Source organism: Hypomesus nipponensis, chromosome 17, assembly GCF_054491055.1.
Source record: "Hypomesus nipponensis isolate SF chromosome 17, ASM5449105v1, whole genome shotgun sequence".
In the NCBI taxonomy this organism is placed as follows: Eukaryota; Metazoa; Chordata; class Actinopteri; order Osmeriformes; family Osmeridae; genus Hypomesus; species Hypomesus nipponensis.
The window spans coordinates 17,418,736-17,438,653 of NC_140377.1; the positions used below are offsets into that span (position 1 = coordinate 17,418,736).

At 41.6% G+C, this 19,918-nt stretch overlaps 1 protein-coding gene across 1 annotated transcript in view; it reads left to right on the forward strand.

Moving 5' to 3' along the window:
* mvp (major vault protein) overlaps window positions 1–19,918 on the forward strand; it is a 38,923-nt gene that overhangs the window by 17,351 nt on the left and 1,654 nt on the right. Inside the window, exons 6-14 of the mRNA XM_084677240.1 lie at window positions 3,562–3,656; window positions 4,010–4,246; window positions 4,375–4,500; window positions 5,467–5,685; window positions 5,878–6,113; window positions 11,728–11,925; window positions 13,891–14,035; window positions 18,118–18,329; window positions 18,987–19,103. Coding sequence (XP_084533366.1) covers window positions 3,562–3,656; window positions 4,010–4,246; window positions 4,375–4,500; window positions 5,467–5,685; window positions 5,878–6,113; window positions 11,728–11,925; window positions 13,891–14,035; window positions 18,118–18,329; window positions 18,987–19,103 — 1,585 coding nt within the window. The remainder of the gene's footprint in view (window positions 1–3,561; window positions 3,657–4,009; window positions 4,247–4,374; window positions 4,501–5,466; window positions 5,686–5,877; window positions 6,114–11,727; window positions 11,926–13,890; window positions 14,036–18,117; window positions 18,330–18,986; window positions 19,104–19,918) is intronic.

Here is a 19,918-nt window from a genome sequence, read left to right on the forward strand (position 1 = left end):
AACCTGCATATACCTACAGCTGGCAGATGTGCTTTGTTTTGCTCCTAGATTCAGACCTAGCCCCAGGTAAATTGTAGAGCTAGCTAACTACTACAGTTCTGCTGTGTGGGAATCACAGGAGCTAACCAGTCTACTAGACTTATAATGTGTAGGAATCGCAGGAGCTAACCAGTCGAAGGGCGTACAAAAATACAGGAGCACACCCCACAATTTCCCCAGAAATTGTACCATCTCTAGTTATTGTTATTATAGAAGCGCCAAGCTATTTTCCCCTTCTTAAAGCGCCGCTAGGGGTCAAATTGACCCATGAGTCTACAGACAAGGGCGTTTTTACTGACATGTAATGATTGCTAGATGGCACTTGTTGCATGGAGCAAAGACAGACTCTTAAAATGAATGTACCTTCATCAATCTGTCATTTATTTCCATGTTGTTTGTCAGGGATTATCAATCATTTAGCTAAATGTTGTTTATTGGCTAAAGAATGTCAAATACGTTGCGGGTTAGGCTAGACTGCAGTTGGTCTATAGTAGCGCGACATATAAACATTTTATAGTTGGCTGACAATATTGCGTTGTTGTCCCCAGTCAAAAATATAAACAAACACAAGAACATTATAAACATTCAATGGTCTACTTAAATCCAGTTATACTGGCAAAACATGTAATGTTTGTCAGAACACAGTCCAAGCAAAAATGAGAGCAAATATTTTGGAAATTCTAGGTTATAGGCCTGTCTCAAGTCCTCCACCATTATCCCTGTGACCAAAAAGCCAAGGCCAACAGGACATCACTACAGACCCGTCGCCCTGACCTCTGTGGTAATGAAGTATTTTGAGCGCCTGGTGCTGACACACCTCAAAGCCATCACAGACCCTCTCCTGGACCCCCTGCAGTTTGCCTACAGAGCCAACAGGTCTGTGGATGACGCAGTTAACATGGCCCTCCACTTCACCCTACAGCACCTGGACTCCCCAGCATCCTATGCCAGGATCTTGTTTGTGGACTTCAGCTCTGCCTTCAACACCATCATCCCCGCCCTGCTTCAGGACAAGCTCTCCCAGCTGAACGTGCCCGACTCCACCTGCAGGGGGATCACAGACTTCTTGTCTGACAGGAAGCAGTGCGTTAAGCTGGGAACACACGTCTCTGACACCCGGTCCATTAGCATCGGATCTCCTCAGGGGCTTCGTCCTTTCCCTTCTGCTCTTCTCCCTGTACACCAACAGCTGCACCTCCAGTCTTTTGAAGTTTGCAGACGACACCACCCTCATTGGGCTCATCTCTGACGGGGACGAGTCTGATTAGAGGTTGGAAGCTGACAACCTGGTGTAGGCAGAATAACTTAGAGCTCAATGCTCTTAACCCTTGTGTTCTCCTCGGGTCATTCTGACCCATCAGTCATTGTGACCCACCTTCGTTTGCGACAACTTTACCGCATACAAAAACAAAGTGAAGCATTTTCTTTTAACCGTTGGGCTGTCTCAGACCCCCCACATTGCGACGGTTTAAAGAAAATTATTTTAATTTGCTTTTGTATTGGGTAAACACAACGATGGTTCGTTATGAACCTTTTGGTCATGTGACCCGAAGGCAGCACAAGGGTTAAGACAGTGGAGATGGTTGTGGACTTCAGGAAGAATACAGCCCCACTCACCCCCATCATCCTGTGCAACTCCCCAGTCAACACTGTGGAGTCCTTCTGCATCCTGGGCACTATCCTCTCCCAGAACCTCAAGTGGGAACTGAACATCAGCTCCCTCACCAAGAAAGCATAACAGAGGATGTACTTCCTACAGCAGCTGAAGAAATTCAACCTGCCAAAGACAATGATGGTGCACTTCTACACAGCCAAAGTCCATCCTCACCTCCTTCATCACCATCTGGTACGCTGCTGCCACTGCCAAGGACAAGAGCAGACTGCAACGTATAATCCGCGCTGCTGAGAAGGTGATTGGCTGCAATCTGCCAACCCTCGAGGACCTACACACCTCAAGGACTCTGAGACGAGTGCAGGCCGCAAACTTCAGGAGTTTGATGGACGGATGACTGGAGGTGCAACTGTTTGGCATAAACTATTGTTGCACAATGCTTTAGCGCTTTTGGAGGACATCGCCAATGGGACATTTAAGTGAGCAGGAGTTAAGAAATCGTGCAGATTTCTTGGCCCACAATGATTACTGGTAAATTGTTATAGATACGAGAGGCATTGTTTTGGATCTCTGTACTGAGTGAGCTGGGCCCTGTGTTGGAATGGCCAACAAAAGTCGAACAAAATGACTGTAAAAAGTTATCTTCAACTCGGACTTTTCAACAGGAGATGGCAGACAGGTGAGGGATAAACCAATCCACCCTCAGTTGTGTGATGCCAGATGTGTGGGATGACATGATCCGCCTGTCCCCATGTACATTAGATTCCCTTACACTGCGGTTGACCAGGCCAACATTAAGGCGTAATTTGCTGCTGAATTTGCTGTTTCCCAAATGTAAAGAGTGCTATCGACTGCATATATGTTACGATAAGGGCACAATGGGTTAATTCATTCATTCTTTGTCAATCTAAAACATGTTTACTCCATCCATGTTCAATAACTGATAGCCTGAGGCCATAAAACAAGATGCTCCTCCGACTCTATTTATCTATTTAAGATCTCCATTTCACATCAGTACAGTTGATATTTTTCACAGTTTTTTTTGTTGCTTTAGCCATTTCTCATTAAGAATCATTCATTCTTCACAATGGGTTAATTGAGATGTTTATTGATAAACCTGATCAAATATGGGTGTTTCAACAACCTTGTAAGGTAAAATATATCAGTTGAGAGGTTGTGGACAACAAGCTTGTTCACGTGCGCAAGTTATTTGGAATCTATGAAGACGAACATGGGATATCGGTTGCGTATGCAGTGTGCGTACAGAGTTTTCCAGTTTTCTCCGTAGGCATTCTTTTACGGATTAATTAAAAATGACTTTGATACATTTGACCCCTGGTCTCAGGCATTATCGATCACATTGACAGCTTGTGACCAACAGAAACCCCCAAATGAACTCTTCACTGAAAAGATAAGACTCTCCTAATCTAAACCCTTTCTCCACAATCTCAAGTCAAAGGTCACATCTGTTATAAACATTCTCTTATCTTAACAGAGACCTTTGTGTTCTCACTTACAACCCTCTCATTAGCTAACACACCCTTTTCACAGAATACATTTGACATTTCACAAAGTTTAACAATAAACTAAAGGCATATATGAAATGGTTCCATCACACTTTGTATTAATAATCCTAAACATGCAGCATTTGCGATGTGTATATACATTATTTCAATGTATGCCACTATATAGTATGTAATATATGCCAGGTTTGATGAATAATCCAGATCTAGGGCAATATAAATGGAGACAGGAGACATTTATTTTGTATTTAGTTTGTCCTGAAGGAGTTATTATACTGATTTGATCTTCCAAATGTTTGCTACAGGGTATGCTCCACACACAGTACAAACACAGGCCTTACACAAACATGAGGGATGAATGGGTGTGTTTGTGTGTGGTTTCCCCAGGTGAGGAGTGGCAGGTGAGCAAGGTGGGGGCTTATCTACCTGGGGTTCATGAGGAGGTCCTGGACATTGTCAATGCTTTCATCCTCACTGACAAGGTAATCCATCTTTCTGCCCCTGTTGTGGCAGACTTACAACACGTGATATGGTTATGGGCTCAAAAGATTTTAGGATTAAGATCATGTGTTATTCTTACCATAGATAAAATTCGCATTTAAAAGTTTTTATTTTGTGTAGGCCAGCTAGTCTGCCAAAATGTATTTACCCTCTTTTCAACTTGATAAAAAATGTAGTTTAATAATTTAGACATGATTTAGTCAATTATTTAAAATTGTTACTTACTTATTACTGTAACATTGGCCATGTCTAGTGCACTGGATATGGGATATTGTTCAAAATTATACTGAAAGTTAATAACCATCACACGCTCTCTTTCCCATGCTTCTCTCAGAAAGCGCTGCATGTGCGTGCACTTCGCGCCTTCCGGGATGCGGTTGGTCGAGACAGACGCACAGGGGAGGAGTGGCTGGTGACCATGGCAGACCGGGAGGCACACATTCCCTCCGTGGCTGAGGAGGTAGTAGGTGTGGTTGGCGTGACCACTCTGAGCAGTAGACAGTACTGTGTAATCCTTGACCCGGTCGGACCAGATGGCAAGCCCCAACTGGGACAGAAGAGGGTTATCAAGGTGAGACCTAGTGCCCCTCTTCTCAAGACAAGAAGGGACCAAACTGACAATATAAATATAAATACAGCCATTTATTGTGCGACACCCATCTTCTCATCTTTTTTGCATTCTCTCTTCCTTTCTCTCAGGGTGAACGCTCCTTCTTTCTGCAGCCAGGGGAGCATCTGGAGACAGGCATCCAGGACATCTATGTGCTCTCAGAGGAGGAGGGGCTGGTGTTAAGGGCTGTGGAGGCCTTCACTGACACTGAGAAGGTGAAGAGCGGAGGGGTCTTTTTTTGGTGTGTTTTACGGCGGTGGTTCTCAACTGGTCTAACCTCAGGACCCACATTTGTCCTTGTTCATTAACTCACGACCCGAAAATAATTTTAATTCTGAAACCATTATAATTTATTTCACGAAACAATTTGTACAATAAGCACAATGTCTATATGTACTGTTCAAAACGTGAAACAAAAGGCGCTGCAGTTTTGATTTATATTTTGACATTTGTGTTCTAGAATGCAAGCAGCATGGTGTGAGCTTACACACCTTTCAAAATAAAAGCACACTATTGGAATTTCGGTAATTTATAAGAAACTTCCTAAGTATACAGATAGCAATAAATAATCGACTATACTAACCCTAATACTAGAACTTCCTAAATTACAGATAACAATAAATAATACACTATATTAACCCTAAATGCACATACAACCTATTTCAACCCTATAACCTATTCTAGCCTAAGTGGAGTACAGTACAATACTGCAAAATTGCAGATCAGTGACTGTCAATGACCATACAGGAGCCTGGTGACGAGGTACAGTGAGGTACAGTAGTGCAATGTTACTGATATTGCAACCGGTAGCTGAAAGTGACAGTGTATAAGTGACTCGTGTGCAGTAAATCAATGTCCATATCAGTGTCCATTCAGCAGCCTGATGGCCCTTGGGTAGAAACTGTTGTCCAGTCTACATGTGCATGACCGGATGCTGCGGTAACGCCTGCCAGACGGCAACGGGGTAAAGAGACTGAAGGATGGACATACTCACTGAACCAGATCTGCAGCGCGCGCTCTTTCTTTCTTTCTTTGCATTCAAATCTGGCTTTGTCTATCCCTTTTTTTCTTTCTTCCTCTGTCAGTGCATTGCCCATTTGCATCCATGCTTAGTCCACCCCTTATTTCAATGTATCGCCTTCCGATTTCCCTACTTCTTTATCCATGATTCTCTCTGCCAGCTAGAGGAAGAGGAAGAAGAGGATGAAGATGGACTGGGAGAGCAGAAGGCCATGTCGGTAAGAAAGAACAGGATCAGCCGTCGCCCGGGGGACCGTTGGATGCTGCGAGGCCCAGTTGAGTATGTGCCTCCAGCAACCGTGGAAGTGTTCCTACGGCGACAGGCCATTCCATTGGATGAAAACGAGGGAATCTATGTCAGGGACATTAAAACTGGAAAGGTGAGTGACTGGTGTTTCAAATTTCCTGTTTACATCATTGTTCATTTGGAATGTATTTTATTCACACTGATAAAGTACCTATGCTGTTAAACATGTAGACCATCCACTGATAGTTTGACAGCGGTTCACAGTAGCAATAAGAGTGTGTCATCACTCCCCCAGCATGTACATCAAGCTTTTCTTTGATCCCAGGTTCGTGCCGTTATTGGCCACACCTACATGCTGACGCAGGACGAGGAGCTGTGGCCCAAGGAGCTGCCTCAGAATGTGGAGGCCCTGCTGTGCTCCAGCAAGGACCCCCTGGCCGACCGATCGGACCGCCATGAGGTGGAAAACAGGAAGGTCAGGGACAAGACCATGGTGGTCTCCTACAGGGTACCCCACAATGCAGCCGTACAAGTCTACGATTACCGGGAGAAGAGGGCCAGGTAAGTTTCAGTCCGTGGTGGAGGAGGAGAGCACAACGCGCATATCAGATCATTTTCCTGTCTCTTTGAAATGTATGCCCGACACAAGTTCTAAGTCCAGCAGGGTGAAAATTCGAATTTGTTATAGGACCAAACCAAATATATTATTGGATAGGTTTTGATTGGGAGAGTAACACAATGCCAGTCTGATGGCTCTACTTGGTTTTGGTCCTGATGGACTGCAGCCTTCTGACGGAGGGGAGTGGCTGAAACAGAGTGTGTCCAGGGTGGGAGGAGTTGGCGACAATCTCCCTTGCTTGCCTCAGGGTCCTCGAGGTGTGCAGGTCCTCGAGGGTAGGCAGATAGCAGCCGATCACCTTTTCAGCAGTACGGATGATACGCTGCAGTCGGCTCTTGTCCTAGGCAGTGGCAAAAGTGCACCAGATGGTGATGGAGGAGGTGAGGATGGACTCAATGATGGCTGTTTAGAAGTGCACCATCATTGTCTTTGGCAGGTTGAATTTATTCAGCTGCATCCTCTGTTGTGCTTTCTTGGTGGGGGAGCTGATGTTTAGTTCCGACTTGAGGTCCTGGGAGAGGATAGTGCCCAGGAAGCAGAAGGACTCCACAGTGTTGACTGGGGAGTCACACAGGGTGATGGGGGTAACTGTCTTAAGAGCATCGAGCTCTAGCATAACGCTTTAACATTTATAAAATTTAATAAGATACCCTTTTCGTCACTCGATTTTCTCCTTTTTCAACCGCAAGAAAAATATTGCAATGCGTAACAATGACAGATATACTTTTAACACTGTTTCACCATTTTGGTTTCAAAGCAACACTTTTTTTCACCTTCATACTGTTGACATACTTTTGTCTGCTATGACATTGATAACTGGTATACTCATCACTATATTTGCTAATTTTTCTAACTTCAAACTCGTTTCTGTTTCCCAGTCTTTCATTCTTTAATACTTTTAACCCTTTTAATTGTATGAAAATAAATAAGTCATCAGTTTTTTCTCCATTTTCAACAGTAAGAAAATATCGCAATGCATAACAATGACAGATATACTTTTAACACTTTTTCCTCACCATTTTGTTTTTAAAGCACATGCCTCTTAAAAAATTGTAAAACCTTTTTCACTAGCCTGACATTGTCATACTCATAATTTCAGTCAAAATATGAGTCTGAAAACTCTCCTTTGGGCTGTGACTATGGGGCGTGTTTCAACCGAACTCGTAAAACAAATGTTTCTTCGCTCAACTGGATAGACCTACAACCAATCAGAGCAACGTAATATGTTGTTTGTTGAAAACAAATTCAACCCAAGGGCTCTTTCGTGACATTGTTGATTACGTTACTGTTGATCATCTGTCCATCGTATAAAGCCCCAATACGAGAAGTTGTTCCCAATACGAGACCCTCCAGACCCAACTTACCGACCAAATGTTTTTGTGGGCGGGGAGAAGTTGGGCTGGCAGCCAGGCTACTTTTTCACTATTCAAGCCATCAAACAATGGTTTCAACTGCTTTCAGCAAACACACAGATTTTGTTCAGGAAATGTACCTTTCCAGTTGTATAATTAATAGGGCTGTCAAGCGATTAAAATATTTAATCGCGATAAATCGTATTATTTAATATGATTAATCACAATTAATTGCAAAATTATTCAATCTATTTGGTCTGTTAAAATTTTACCCCAATAAAAGATTTTTTTGTGGAAATAACATTAAAAGGGAGTTTTATTCACTCACACACTATACTGCTGTATAATAAGCATCCACCAAATTAGACTTGTTCTGGAATAAAAAGTACATTTAAGACATGTTGTCTCATAGCCTATTATTTTGTTGAACCCAGTCAGCTGCTCGCTTCTTTTGCAAGTGTTGTCTGCCATATATTACCGGAGCGAACGCTGCTGCTGCTACCGCTAACACTGCTGCTAGCTGTGTGCTTTGCTTGCATGTGATAATTTAGGCTGGAAGTACTCCGGTGATAACTAAATCGAATCCAGGTGTCGATGGCAGGTGTCAGCTAAACAGTACTTGTAAATCAGCATCTGACTAAAAATGTATCGAGAAGTGGGCAGTGTAGTTGCTGAAAATGTACTTATTTTATTGATGACACTCTTAATTTGTAAATTTGCTCCGACTTTTCGATAACGTAGCTAGCATCGCAGTCCAGTGCAGACACTAGCTAGTTGCTGCGTTTTATCATAATCCTATCAAATGAGTGAAATACAAACACAAATGTTATGAGCTATTGAGCCTATATTTAACACAAGTTTAAATACAGCTTAACTTGACTTAGTGTGACAATAAACTTGTGTGGCAATAAACTCAATGCAATTGACTGCCGTCTAACAAAGCGCGCTAGTGCGAGCCATAGAGTTAATATAACTAGAGATAGCTACTTCTGTCTTCCAAGATGGCTTCCCCATTCATTTCTATGAAAAGTGCTCAGTGGCGCAGTGAGGCAAACGAGAGCTCTTAATGGACCGCGCCATCTTTCCAGACCGACTCGTCCGGTCTTGCGCAAAAACTTGTTCCTAGCTCCGAAACTCGTGCATGCTTGCAACTAGCTGTATAGGCCTACGTCATACTTTGCGACAACCAGTTGTGAGCTGGAGCTAAGGCATTGCAGAAAACTTTCAGAATGTGGTACAAGTCCGATCAAGAAGCAGATAGCCTACATGTAAACTTTACGAAAATCAATACTATTAGTACTGTAGTATTATACATGCAGGGCCTATACGTTGTTCTTTTTGCTTCGTGTTTATGGTTTAACTGCTTATGTATTGTGTCGGATAAATAAACTGTAAACCTGAATATCTGGCTCCGTCATTGGTCTAGCTTTGCAAAGCAAATTAAGCCTATACCTTTGTAACTATTATAATGATGATGAGTGTTGTTTACTATTACTAGCTTCTTGTTAATGCCATCGTTGTGGTGTTAACTGACATAAAGTTCTAACAATATAACGACCATAACAATATTGACGTTATCAGACATGATTTATTCATCTTTGTCTTTGCCTCAGAATAACATGTCAACAATATATAATGACGCCGTAACATGCCACGATATTATAACTAATTATATTAGACTATAATTAAGTTTGTCATGCCATAAGCATAATATCGTTCATTACAAAATGGTTAAATCTGCTTTAAAATTACTGAAATTAACTCTACAAACAACCGTCATGTATGTGCAACCATTTGTAAAACGTGCTACAATAAAGGCAGGCAGCTGTAGATTATCAAATCCTTTCTCCTTGTTCTCATTCAGCTCAGGTAAATCAGCGATTTGCTGATGCTCCCTTTTGTGCTTGTTCATTGTTCGTATCCGCGAGCCGATTCCAGGCAACTTTTCTTGACGTAAGCAAATAAATGGGCTGCTAGTTTACCCATTTCGGATTGGTTTCAATCTTAGCAAAAATCTGTAAAAATTATTCTATGAAAAAGCTAGTAGTATGAGCCAGGTTCGAGAATCAAACAAAAATTATTGGGGGAGATAGTTTTAGATATGTTGACTGGAGTCAATAGAATAAAAACGACTGGAGGAGTCGGGTAGAAAATAGGAAATGCAATACCACCTACATCCACCGGGGCTGTTGCCTCAAGCCGAGAGTCGAGGGGTGGGGGCTTGGTGCAAATGCATAAGTACACGCAGCGCGATGACGTACATCCTGTCTTAATAGACTGTTCGAAATCAACGGTTTGGAGATACCTTCCCTCGAAAGGACTTGTCTAGTTAGACAACTGTTTAGTAAGAGATCAAGGATTAAGACAGCTATCTCAGATTTCGAACACATCTCCTGTCTGCCTTCGATCTTGTGCAGCTGCTTTGGTCTTAAGATAACCACGCCCCTCTTGCTTGCATGTGGGAGTGGAAATAAATACAGCACAGAAATATATGTGGCATTAGGAAATAAATGTCTCAATAAATAAATCGTCAAAACGTTATTTTGAAATATGTAAATGTATTTATGTATTTACGTAAATCGATTTAGCTATATATTTATATGGTGCTATATTTATATTTATTTCAATCTTTTTTTCAGGGTTTATTTCATAGCCATATTTATTTATTGATCTATTTCTTCACCTATTTATTTATTTAACGACTATAACGGCGGTTCCATAGACCTGTAGCTTATTAGCACTAACTTTTATCCTAGTGAGCTATTCACAGTGTTGGAAACTGCTACGTTCAGTGATTGTTTAAGTTTGTTGTGGCAGACATTGTTAGATTTGTCTCACGTTCAAATAACTATAATTCAGTCATCTTGTGAAATATCAAGGTGAAATGTTGCACGGTACTTACGAGTGATGTCATCTTGAAGCCTCAAAATTACATTTGATTTATTGACACATACATTTTGAGGCAATATGGACAATTACTTTGTTTTCATTTTTTATAAGTAAAAATAGAAAGACATCAAGTCTACACCTGTGTACTTAATTTCAAGTGAATTGGACTTACGGTTTGAGAGAAGAAGAATTCTTTAGGTTTTCCCAAATGTTCACTGTACAGGAAAATCCATTGTGTGATGAATTAGACCTACTATTATCCATCCATCATGTATGGAGAATTAGGACTACTATTATGTTTATGTTTTAATACATTTTGATTAATATGTCATAAGCGATTAATAATGTAGGAAACAGCAGACAACTGTTGGCTGAATAATCATTAGCATGAATGTACCAGAGCATTAGTGAATTTTTTTTATTAATGAGGAATTGCTTTTATGATGTGCATAAGTGACTAGATTATTTGGATGTTGAAAAAGTACGTTTAAGCATTTCAATTGTGGTAAATGTTTTGTGGTACCAAAGCCACTGAGAACTTTCATCAACTACTGCATCACAGGCACTGTACTATCTATCTATAATTCCAGAAATCTGTGTTTGTGTGTGTATCTCACTGACATAACTGACTGCATCAAGGGCACTGTGCACTCGTGTTAGTAATTTTATACAGATAACCAAAATAGAGTAGAGGCTGGATTTCAAGTATTTCTATTTGTTACATTACAGGGCTGTACAGACAGTGAACAAGTGCAAGATTGCACTCACTGGTCACTTTACATTGATACATTTCTCACTAGTCACTTTACACACTGTCACTTTCTGTTCATGATTGCACTACCTTACCCCACTTGTCTTAGGTTAGTATAGGTCTTGTCTTAGGTTAGTTAGGCCTATAAGGTTAGTATAGGTCATTATGTGTTAGAGGTCTAATATATTGTATTGTATATTGCATACTATTTTGTATATTTAGGAGGTTTATTATTATTTTATTTCTATTGTATTTTATCTTATCATAGATGTAATCTATGTTCTCAGTACTTATATGTTATGTTATGCCAGGTTGCTCGCGTTGTCTTGTCCCAAGAATTTCAGTGCCCAGTCTGACCTTGTGTTGTTCTGTGCACCTGACAATAAAACAACTTGAAACTGCAAACATTTCCGTCCATGTCAAAGACTAGGCATGTATGATGATTCACCTTATCTATGGGTTATTCTACAGATGCACCTAATTAATGATCTAGGGCTTGACTGAACACCCATGAATCCACTTGCAAAACTCCCTCCCAATGTGTTCCCAACTATTCCCTGTCAGGGTGGTGTTTGGCCCAGAGATGGTGATGCTGGGACCAGACGAGCAGTTTACAGTGCTGTCCCTGTCGGGGGATAAGCCCAAGAGGGCTAACGTCATCAAGACCATCTGTCTGCTCCTGGGGCCTGACTTCTTCACTGACATCATCACCATTGAGACAGCAGACCATGCCCGCCTACAGCTGCAGCTCTCATATAACTGGTAACAAAGTGTTAATCTATGGTAACAGAGGGACAGCGTGTGTTTAGCCTATGTTTGTGTGTGTATATTTTAATGTTTAATGTGTAAATACTGTATCAGTATGTGTATATTTTGTATGACCACTTCTAACATCTGTGAACAACACCAGTATATTTTGTTAACCAAGAATGAGCTCAAGGAGAGGGGGAGCAGAACGAAACGCACAGATTTTGAGAGCCACCTGATTGGCTGTAGAAGGCTATGGACAGTACATGCAGTGCCAGATTCAGGGGGGGCTGGGGTGGGCTGCGCCCCCCCAGATTTCTGCTGCGCCCCCCCAGATTTCTGTAGCGCCCCCCCCAACCTCCTTCTGACTTCAGCCAAAATGGTTACATGTTGAATCTATGAAAAAGTCTGTTAGTGCTTTCAGTATTTTGCTTTCTTTTTTTAACAATCTTTTTAAAAGATTCCCCAGTGATTGTCTGGTTGATAATGGGCAACGTAGGTTAGAGCTCCGCATACACGTTTACCGATAAAAGTGAAATCAACCTCGAATCTCTTGCCACTCACTTGTTCTCGAAGTTATTGTATATCGGTCTCTTGTGGAGGGCTTTTGACGAAAAGTAAAGTGTAGCATTGGTGTTTAATGATAGACCCTGGAATTTCATACTGTTGTTTCAGTTTTAATCTTTATTTGTTTTCATAGAAGATACACGGGTTAAAGACGTTAACAGTAGTCTTTTAGCTTTGTTAGCCATTGATTGTTCTTTGCTTGCTTGTTTGTACCTACAAAGAAAACCTTTCATCATGCATCGAATTCTGATCCCCAAACCATCTACTATTGCCCCTGCGACAAGGGATATTAAACTCATACTCCAGAGCAGGCAGAGCTTGCTGGTCCTAGTGGAAGCACTTGGTTAGAATACTCAGTCAAGCTACACGAATGTTTCTGCTTCCCCTGTCGACAATTTGGAGCCAGAAATGATAGACATCACTTCATCTACAAGGTTTTTATCAATTGGAAAACGGCGGCGGTTTATTTTACATAGAGCTCAAAAAAAAATGTGCTCAAATGAATGCCCAAAAATTTTGCATGCACGCTGCGCACCCTCACACTGTGAAGGATCCTATCCAGCATCAGATCAAACCCAGGATATGTCATGGGTTTGGGTTAAGCCCCAAATGTGTATAACGTCTGGCTCCGTGCCTGATTAACACTCGGATCGTTAAGCAGACTCAAAAATAATAAAATAATGGTTATATAAAAAATTATACGACCCCCTTCCGTAATCATGATGCCCCCCCCAGAAATGTTCACTGCCCCCCCAGTCAAAGCAGGCTGCATCCAGCCCTGAGGACATGGAAGCTCTTATTGGGTCAAATCGAAAGGTCAGAGTACAGTGGCAATTTTGACCCCAAGATATCAGGAATAGTCACAAGGGAACCACAGTTATGACCAAGTGTACGTGAGTGACTGGACGCTTCAGTCTGCAAATTTAGAATGTTGCTAAAAGAGTTCATGGCTGTTTATGGATGTAATACATTGTTTTGGAGGTAATGCTTTACTTGGTTGGATTGTTTTGACCTTTGGGAATGTAACCAGACCATTTTTGTTGGGATGTTTTGCATAATTCGACAACTCCGAGCCTTGTTAGGTGAGTAGTCTCTGTTTGCTTTCACTTTGTTTACGTGTTTGTGGTCGAACAAAGACGTTGATTGTGCTGTTGTGACTCAATCCTGAAATGGTTTATATCAGTAGAATCACAAGAATCGTAGCTTTCCAACGATATATGGCATGTGTAGCAGTCAAACAATATTTAGTGATTTAGTACTGAAAAATCCACCGGCGGGTCGTGGAAGGTTATTAATCAGGCTAGACCAATCAGCTCACCCAATTAATCTCCTTCCCATGAAAGTAGATAACTGTTTAGACAACTGTTTAACTTCTTAATATATGTTGTCCCTTCTTCTTTCAATCTCTTTCAGGCATTTTGATATTAAATCTCGAGAGGATCTGGTGGCGGCTGCAGCTCTTTTCTCTGTGCCAGATTTTGTTGGTGACGCATCCAAAGCAATCGCCTCCCGTGTCAGAGGAGCTGTTGCCTCCGTGCAGTTTGACGACTTCCACAAGGTCTGACAGTTAATAGTTGCCAGTTTAACCCTTGTGTTCTCCTCGGGTCATTCTGACCCATCAGTCATTTTGACCCACCTTCGTTTGCGACAACTTTACCGCATACAAAAACAAAGTGAAGCATTTTCTTTTAACCGTTGGGCTGTCTCAGACCCCCCACATTGCGAAGGTTAAAAGAAAATTATTTTTATTTGCTTTTGTATTGGGTAAAATTGGGTAAACACAACGATGGTTCGTTATGAACCTTTTGGTCATGTGACCCAAAGGCAGCACAAGGGTTAAACAAGTCCTTCTTGACAATTTATTTAGGTTGTTTTCTAGGTCTGTCTTTTACGGCAGCGTATTGCTGCCACACCAGAAAAGAAAAAAAAACGGATCAGTATCACATTATAATGTGATTTTTCTTGTTATAACAACATGTGTATCACATTATTAACTACTTACTAACCAAGTGTGAGGTCATGCCAGGAAATATCAAACTGAGGCTGGAACGCATAGATACGGCAAAGCCGAGGTTTGATATTTCCCGGCATGACTGAACGGTCGAGGGTAGTAAGTAGTTTATTATATGGCATTTTTAACTTCTTTTCATTTTTTAAACAAAAATAAATGGTACCTCTAGGCTAATTGTAGCTATCTCTCAAGTCTTCTCACGGTGTGTTTCATGTGTTGCCTAGCAACTCATTACTTTAAGATTTTACCTGTGTTACTAAGAGCCTGATAGATGAGGATGATGGAGGACACAGTGCCGCCGCTCCCATAACGCCGCACTACGCGCTGTGCGTAGGGCACCAAGTCCTGAGGGGGCACCAAAAATGTGCCAACTGAAAAATCAGCATGGTTATTATAATTATAATGACGATATTATTTCAGTTGACCTATATAAATATTACGCACCTTTTAGGCATGTTTATCACAAAACAGGCAAAACAAGAGATATATTTAATTGCTCAAAAAACGTTACGATGGTGCCCCCCCCCCACAAAAAACAAATACACACTCAACTTTCCAAGCTCGTCGTGGGTGCCCTTTTCTATCTCAGTGGCCTGACGAACTTTGACAGTATGCTAGGTAAACTTTTCGAAAATGGCCTCAAAAAGACAACAGGAGTCAGGGGCAGAAAAAGAAATAAACTGCAAGATGATGCCCGTGCATCACTTTCAGTTAAGACCATGTTTAATTATTGTTAAATACGGGAAATATGCTGCTAACTTATAGTTAGCCTATGCATACACCTCGAACTAGCTGACGTTATTGCTAATTTTAGCACACTCAAATATGTTAGGTGCAAACTAAATTTTGAATTTACTGTTAAACATTATCTATGCATTTGAAATAACTGACGCCAGCTAGTTGTAACTTTACTGTACATTCTATGATGCTTTTATATTCGATTGATCAAATAGTTTTTAAATGAGTAATAAAGGTGGAGAGCACCTTGGCTGCATGCTTTCAGTTTTAAATGTTTATAATTTATTTGGAAAAACATGCTAAGAAACGTAAGGGTGGGGCTGATAAATTAAGAGACAAAAATACATCATGCACTCAAATAAAGCCCCCCAAATTACTTTGCGCGCTCGCATTAACTCCGTAACCAGCATCATATCAAACACAGAATGTGGATGCATTGACAGGGCAGCTGTGGTGGTGGTGGGGGCATCATAAAGGAATTATGCGTAGGGCACCCAAATGGCTAGCAGCGGCACTGGGAGGACATGATGGGGAAAAATCAGATGGACACAAATGAATAAGATGAGCAAGTTACTCAAACCGTCATCCTGTCACCAGATTGGAAGTAAGTTGATGTGACTGCATTATTAGATGCAGATGGTGTCTCTGAAGATGTGTGTGCAGTATTTTGAGTTTATGGACCACACAGCTGAAGGGGAAGACCTTAGGGTTCCATTACTGTCTCCTAATTGGCAGGCAGAAGAGTGGAAATCAATTGGCCAAATTCTACTTCAGGGATTTCAAAACCATGAATACTTTCCCTGTCATCTTGCCCCTGTCTTCACAGTGGCACTTATTTTGGGTGAGAATAAAGTTTTGGATTAAATGCTGTTTGAAAGTCTTCTCCTGTACAGAAATCAGTCAGATTGAGATCTGATAACCGCTGCATTAAAGGAAGATTTTTTTGACGAGGACAGGGATAAACGACTTGATCTTTTGGACCACTTGGATGCAACAACACTTCCAACTCAAAGTAATTTGAAAGGCCTCCTTCTAAAATTAGCGCACAAGCAATTGATCCAAAAACCAAGATATGCAGCAGAAAAAATGTAATTACTTGCTAGCCACTTAAAATAAGTGATTGTGAGGCCACAAGAAGTACTACAAATGTTTGAGGATAAAAAGAAGAAAGCTTTTGAAGTTGATGCAAGCATCTCCCAAAACTCAAGCAGAAAACCAGAGCTACCGTTTCCTGCAACAGTACAACCAAGGACTGGATGAAGCAGGACATTAAGGTTTGTCACAGAGTCAGATATGATCTGTGTTAACAAGGTTGAGATCCCGTTCACATCAGTGGACGGAGTGCTAGCTCGTCTGCTAATGTTATCAATGAGTCTGATTGTGAGACCACCAGTCCCGCTTGCGAGCCCGAGCCACTGGAGAGTCTCTTACCACCACCTGGAGCTAGCAGTGCTGCATGCGACACTGTCCCAGAGGTTAGTGCCGCTCTGGATAAGAGCGTCTGCTAAATGTAAATGTAAATGAATTGATTTGCATTGAAGTGAGTAAAATTTGTATATGACCCCTCTCAATCAGAAAGATTTCTGGCTCCCAGGTGTCTTTTATACAGTTAACAAGTTGAGATTAGGAGCTCTCCCTTTAAGAGTGTGCTCCTAATCTCAGCTCGTTCCCTGTATAAAAAACATTTGTCCACAGAAGAAATCAATCAGATTCCAATCTCTCCACCATGGCAAAGACCAAAGAGCTGTCCAGGGATGTCAGGGACAAGATTGTAGACCTACACAAGGCTTTAATAGGCTACAAGACCATCGCCAAGCAGCATGGTGAGAAGGTGACAACAGTTGGTGCGATTATTCGCAAATGGAAGAAACACAAAATAACTGTAGATCTCCCTTGGTCTGGGGCTCCATGCAAGATCTCACCTTGTGGAGTTGCAATGATCATGAGAACGGTGAGGAATCAGGCCAGAACTACACGGGAGGATCTTGTGAATTATCTTTAAGGCAGCTGGGACTATGGTCACCAAGAAAACAATTGGTAACACACTACGCTGTGAAGGACTGAAATCCTGCAGCGTTCGCAAGGCCCCCCTGCTCTAAAAAGCACCTGTACAGGCCCATCTGAAGTTTGCCAATGAACATCTGAATGGTGAACTGGGTGAAAGTGTTGTGGTCAGATGAGACCAAAATGTAGCTCTCTGGCATCAACCCAACTCGCAGTGTTTGGAGGAGGACAACAGGACAGGACAAGTCTCCAGACCATAATCCCATAGAAAATCTGTGGAGTGAGCTGAAGGTTTGAGTTGCCAAACGTCAGCCTCGAAACCTTAATGACTTGGAGAAGACCTGCAAAGAGCAGTGGGACAAAATCCCTCCTAAGATGTGTGCAAACCTGGTGGCCAACTACAAGAAACGTCTGACCTCTGTGATAACCAACAAGGGTTTTGTCACCAAGTACTAAATCATGTTTCGCAGAATCAATTTATTACAATTCTGTGTTTTTCTGAATTTTATTGTTGTTCTGTCTCTCATTGTTCAAATAAACCAACCATTAAAATTATAGACTGATAATTTCTTTGTCTGTTGGCAAATTTCCAAAATCAGCAGGGGATCTAATAATTATTTCCCTCACTGTATGCGTCCCCTTCTGGGATTTCTTTGTATTTGCTCAACATCACGGGGTTCTAGAAACGTTAACAAATGCCTCACTGTACTTTGGGTCATAACATACCCAGCTTGGATGCAGTTGATCATGTTATAATGTGATATTGATCAGTTTTTTTCTTTTCTGGTGTGGCAGCAATACGCTGCCATAGTTTTTCTCTCAGTTATCGGCTGTCAAAACAAAAAATCCAGCAATACAAAAAATACATTCTGCTCCCATGTACACAGAATTCTAATCGCATCATCTGCTCGGCGGTGTTCGGCTTCGATGACAAACTGACTGTACGCTCCAGTCTCCGATTCAGCCAGAACGGTCTAGTGATCAGCAGTGTGGACATTCAGTCAGTAGAGCCCGTGGACCAGCGGACCCGTGATGCCCTGCAGAAGAGTGTCCAGCTGGCCATTGAGATCACTACCAACTCTCAGGAGGCAGCTGCACGGTCAGACAGTCATATATCTTTAGCTTTGTGGTTTGCTTTGTAGCATCTGTATTATTTTATTTTATTGTATTTGTCTCTGTGCGCTACAGCTTAGTTTTCATGCAGCTGTTTCAACTAGGCTATGTGAGGCTCCTACATACAGTACCATGGAAAAATGTGTCCAAACTTTTGACTGGTACTGTACATACATACTAACTCTTGCACTTTCACTCTTTGTATTTTAAAGAGTAAATAAGCAGCAACAAATGTATGTTGTATGCTTTTTAATCTATGCAATCTTAGATAGTAAGTATGCATACTTTATTTTAATTTTTATATATATATATACAGACATCAGTTGAAAAATGTAACTACACTTATGAAAACTTTTGTCCTTCTTCAAATGTTTGGATGTTTGATATTAGTTTAATTAATAGGTTTCGAGGTGATATGGTAAAATAAACTTACATTGCAGCGGCCGCATGCACACCTTGCAATTTCTGGGGAGATTGTTTTAAACATTTGGCATTCTATCTTAATAGTTATTTGATATTCTCTATAAATTATAATTCCTCAGATTTACAATGTAAGAGCTACAACATCAGGCCTGAAAAGGCTGTGTAATCAAGTAATTTTGACTAATAAATCAGTAACTGGAGGTGTTTTCATGGACTGCAGTCACGAGGCGGAGCGTTTGGAGCAGGAGGCGCGGGGCCGCCTGGAGAGACAGAAGATCACGGACCAGGCCGAGGCTGAGAAAGCCAGGAAGGAGTTGCTAGAGTTGGAAGCCCTCAGGTGACCAAGAACAGGAGGATAGGCTTACTAATGTCATGGCCTGCAAGCGATGATCTTATAGACGTGCTACTGCACAACTGGAACTATCACTGTCAGCATAGATTAGCGTAGAAACATGACAGCTTGTCATACAGTATAGTCATGGGCGGACTGGCCATCGGGGATAGCGGGAGAATCCCCGGTGGGCTGACGGGGTTGGGATGGTCCAAAATACCGGCCCACTTCCATTACCAACTGACCCTTTGATATCGCCAGCATCTCATATTATTTCGCATGTCACAGCTTGAATACGTATAAATTGCTATAAGACCTTTTGTAGTTCTAAATCACTGACTGCGATTTATACTGCTCCTCGCGATCTGTATTCACACTCATGGTGCTGATTTTTCGAAGATTTTATGACGTGACTTCTGAAATGTGTTCTTACGGACTTCGGAAGTTTAACGTAAGAAATTAAACATATATGATGTAATTTCTTGTAATCAACCAAAATAATGCTAAGTGTTTGGGTATTTTTCCAAGTAGGCCAATGACTGGTCGATACGTGCGATGCATTGAGTGGACAACGCGCCGTGTATTGAGTGGGTCACGCGCGGTTTACTGAGTGGGCCGGTCTGACAGTATAACTCCCGGGCCACTTTTTCCCCCCAGTCCGTCCCTGAGTATAGTATAACATGGTATGTGCGTTCGGTTAGTATAAACATCATGTATAATACGTATGTTATGTTGGTTAGTGCTACCAAAACTATCCAGGCTGACAAGTTCCTGTACTATTTGTACTACTTGACATTGAGTACTGACTTGTGGTTCTCTGA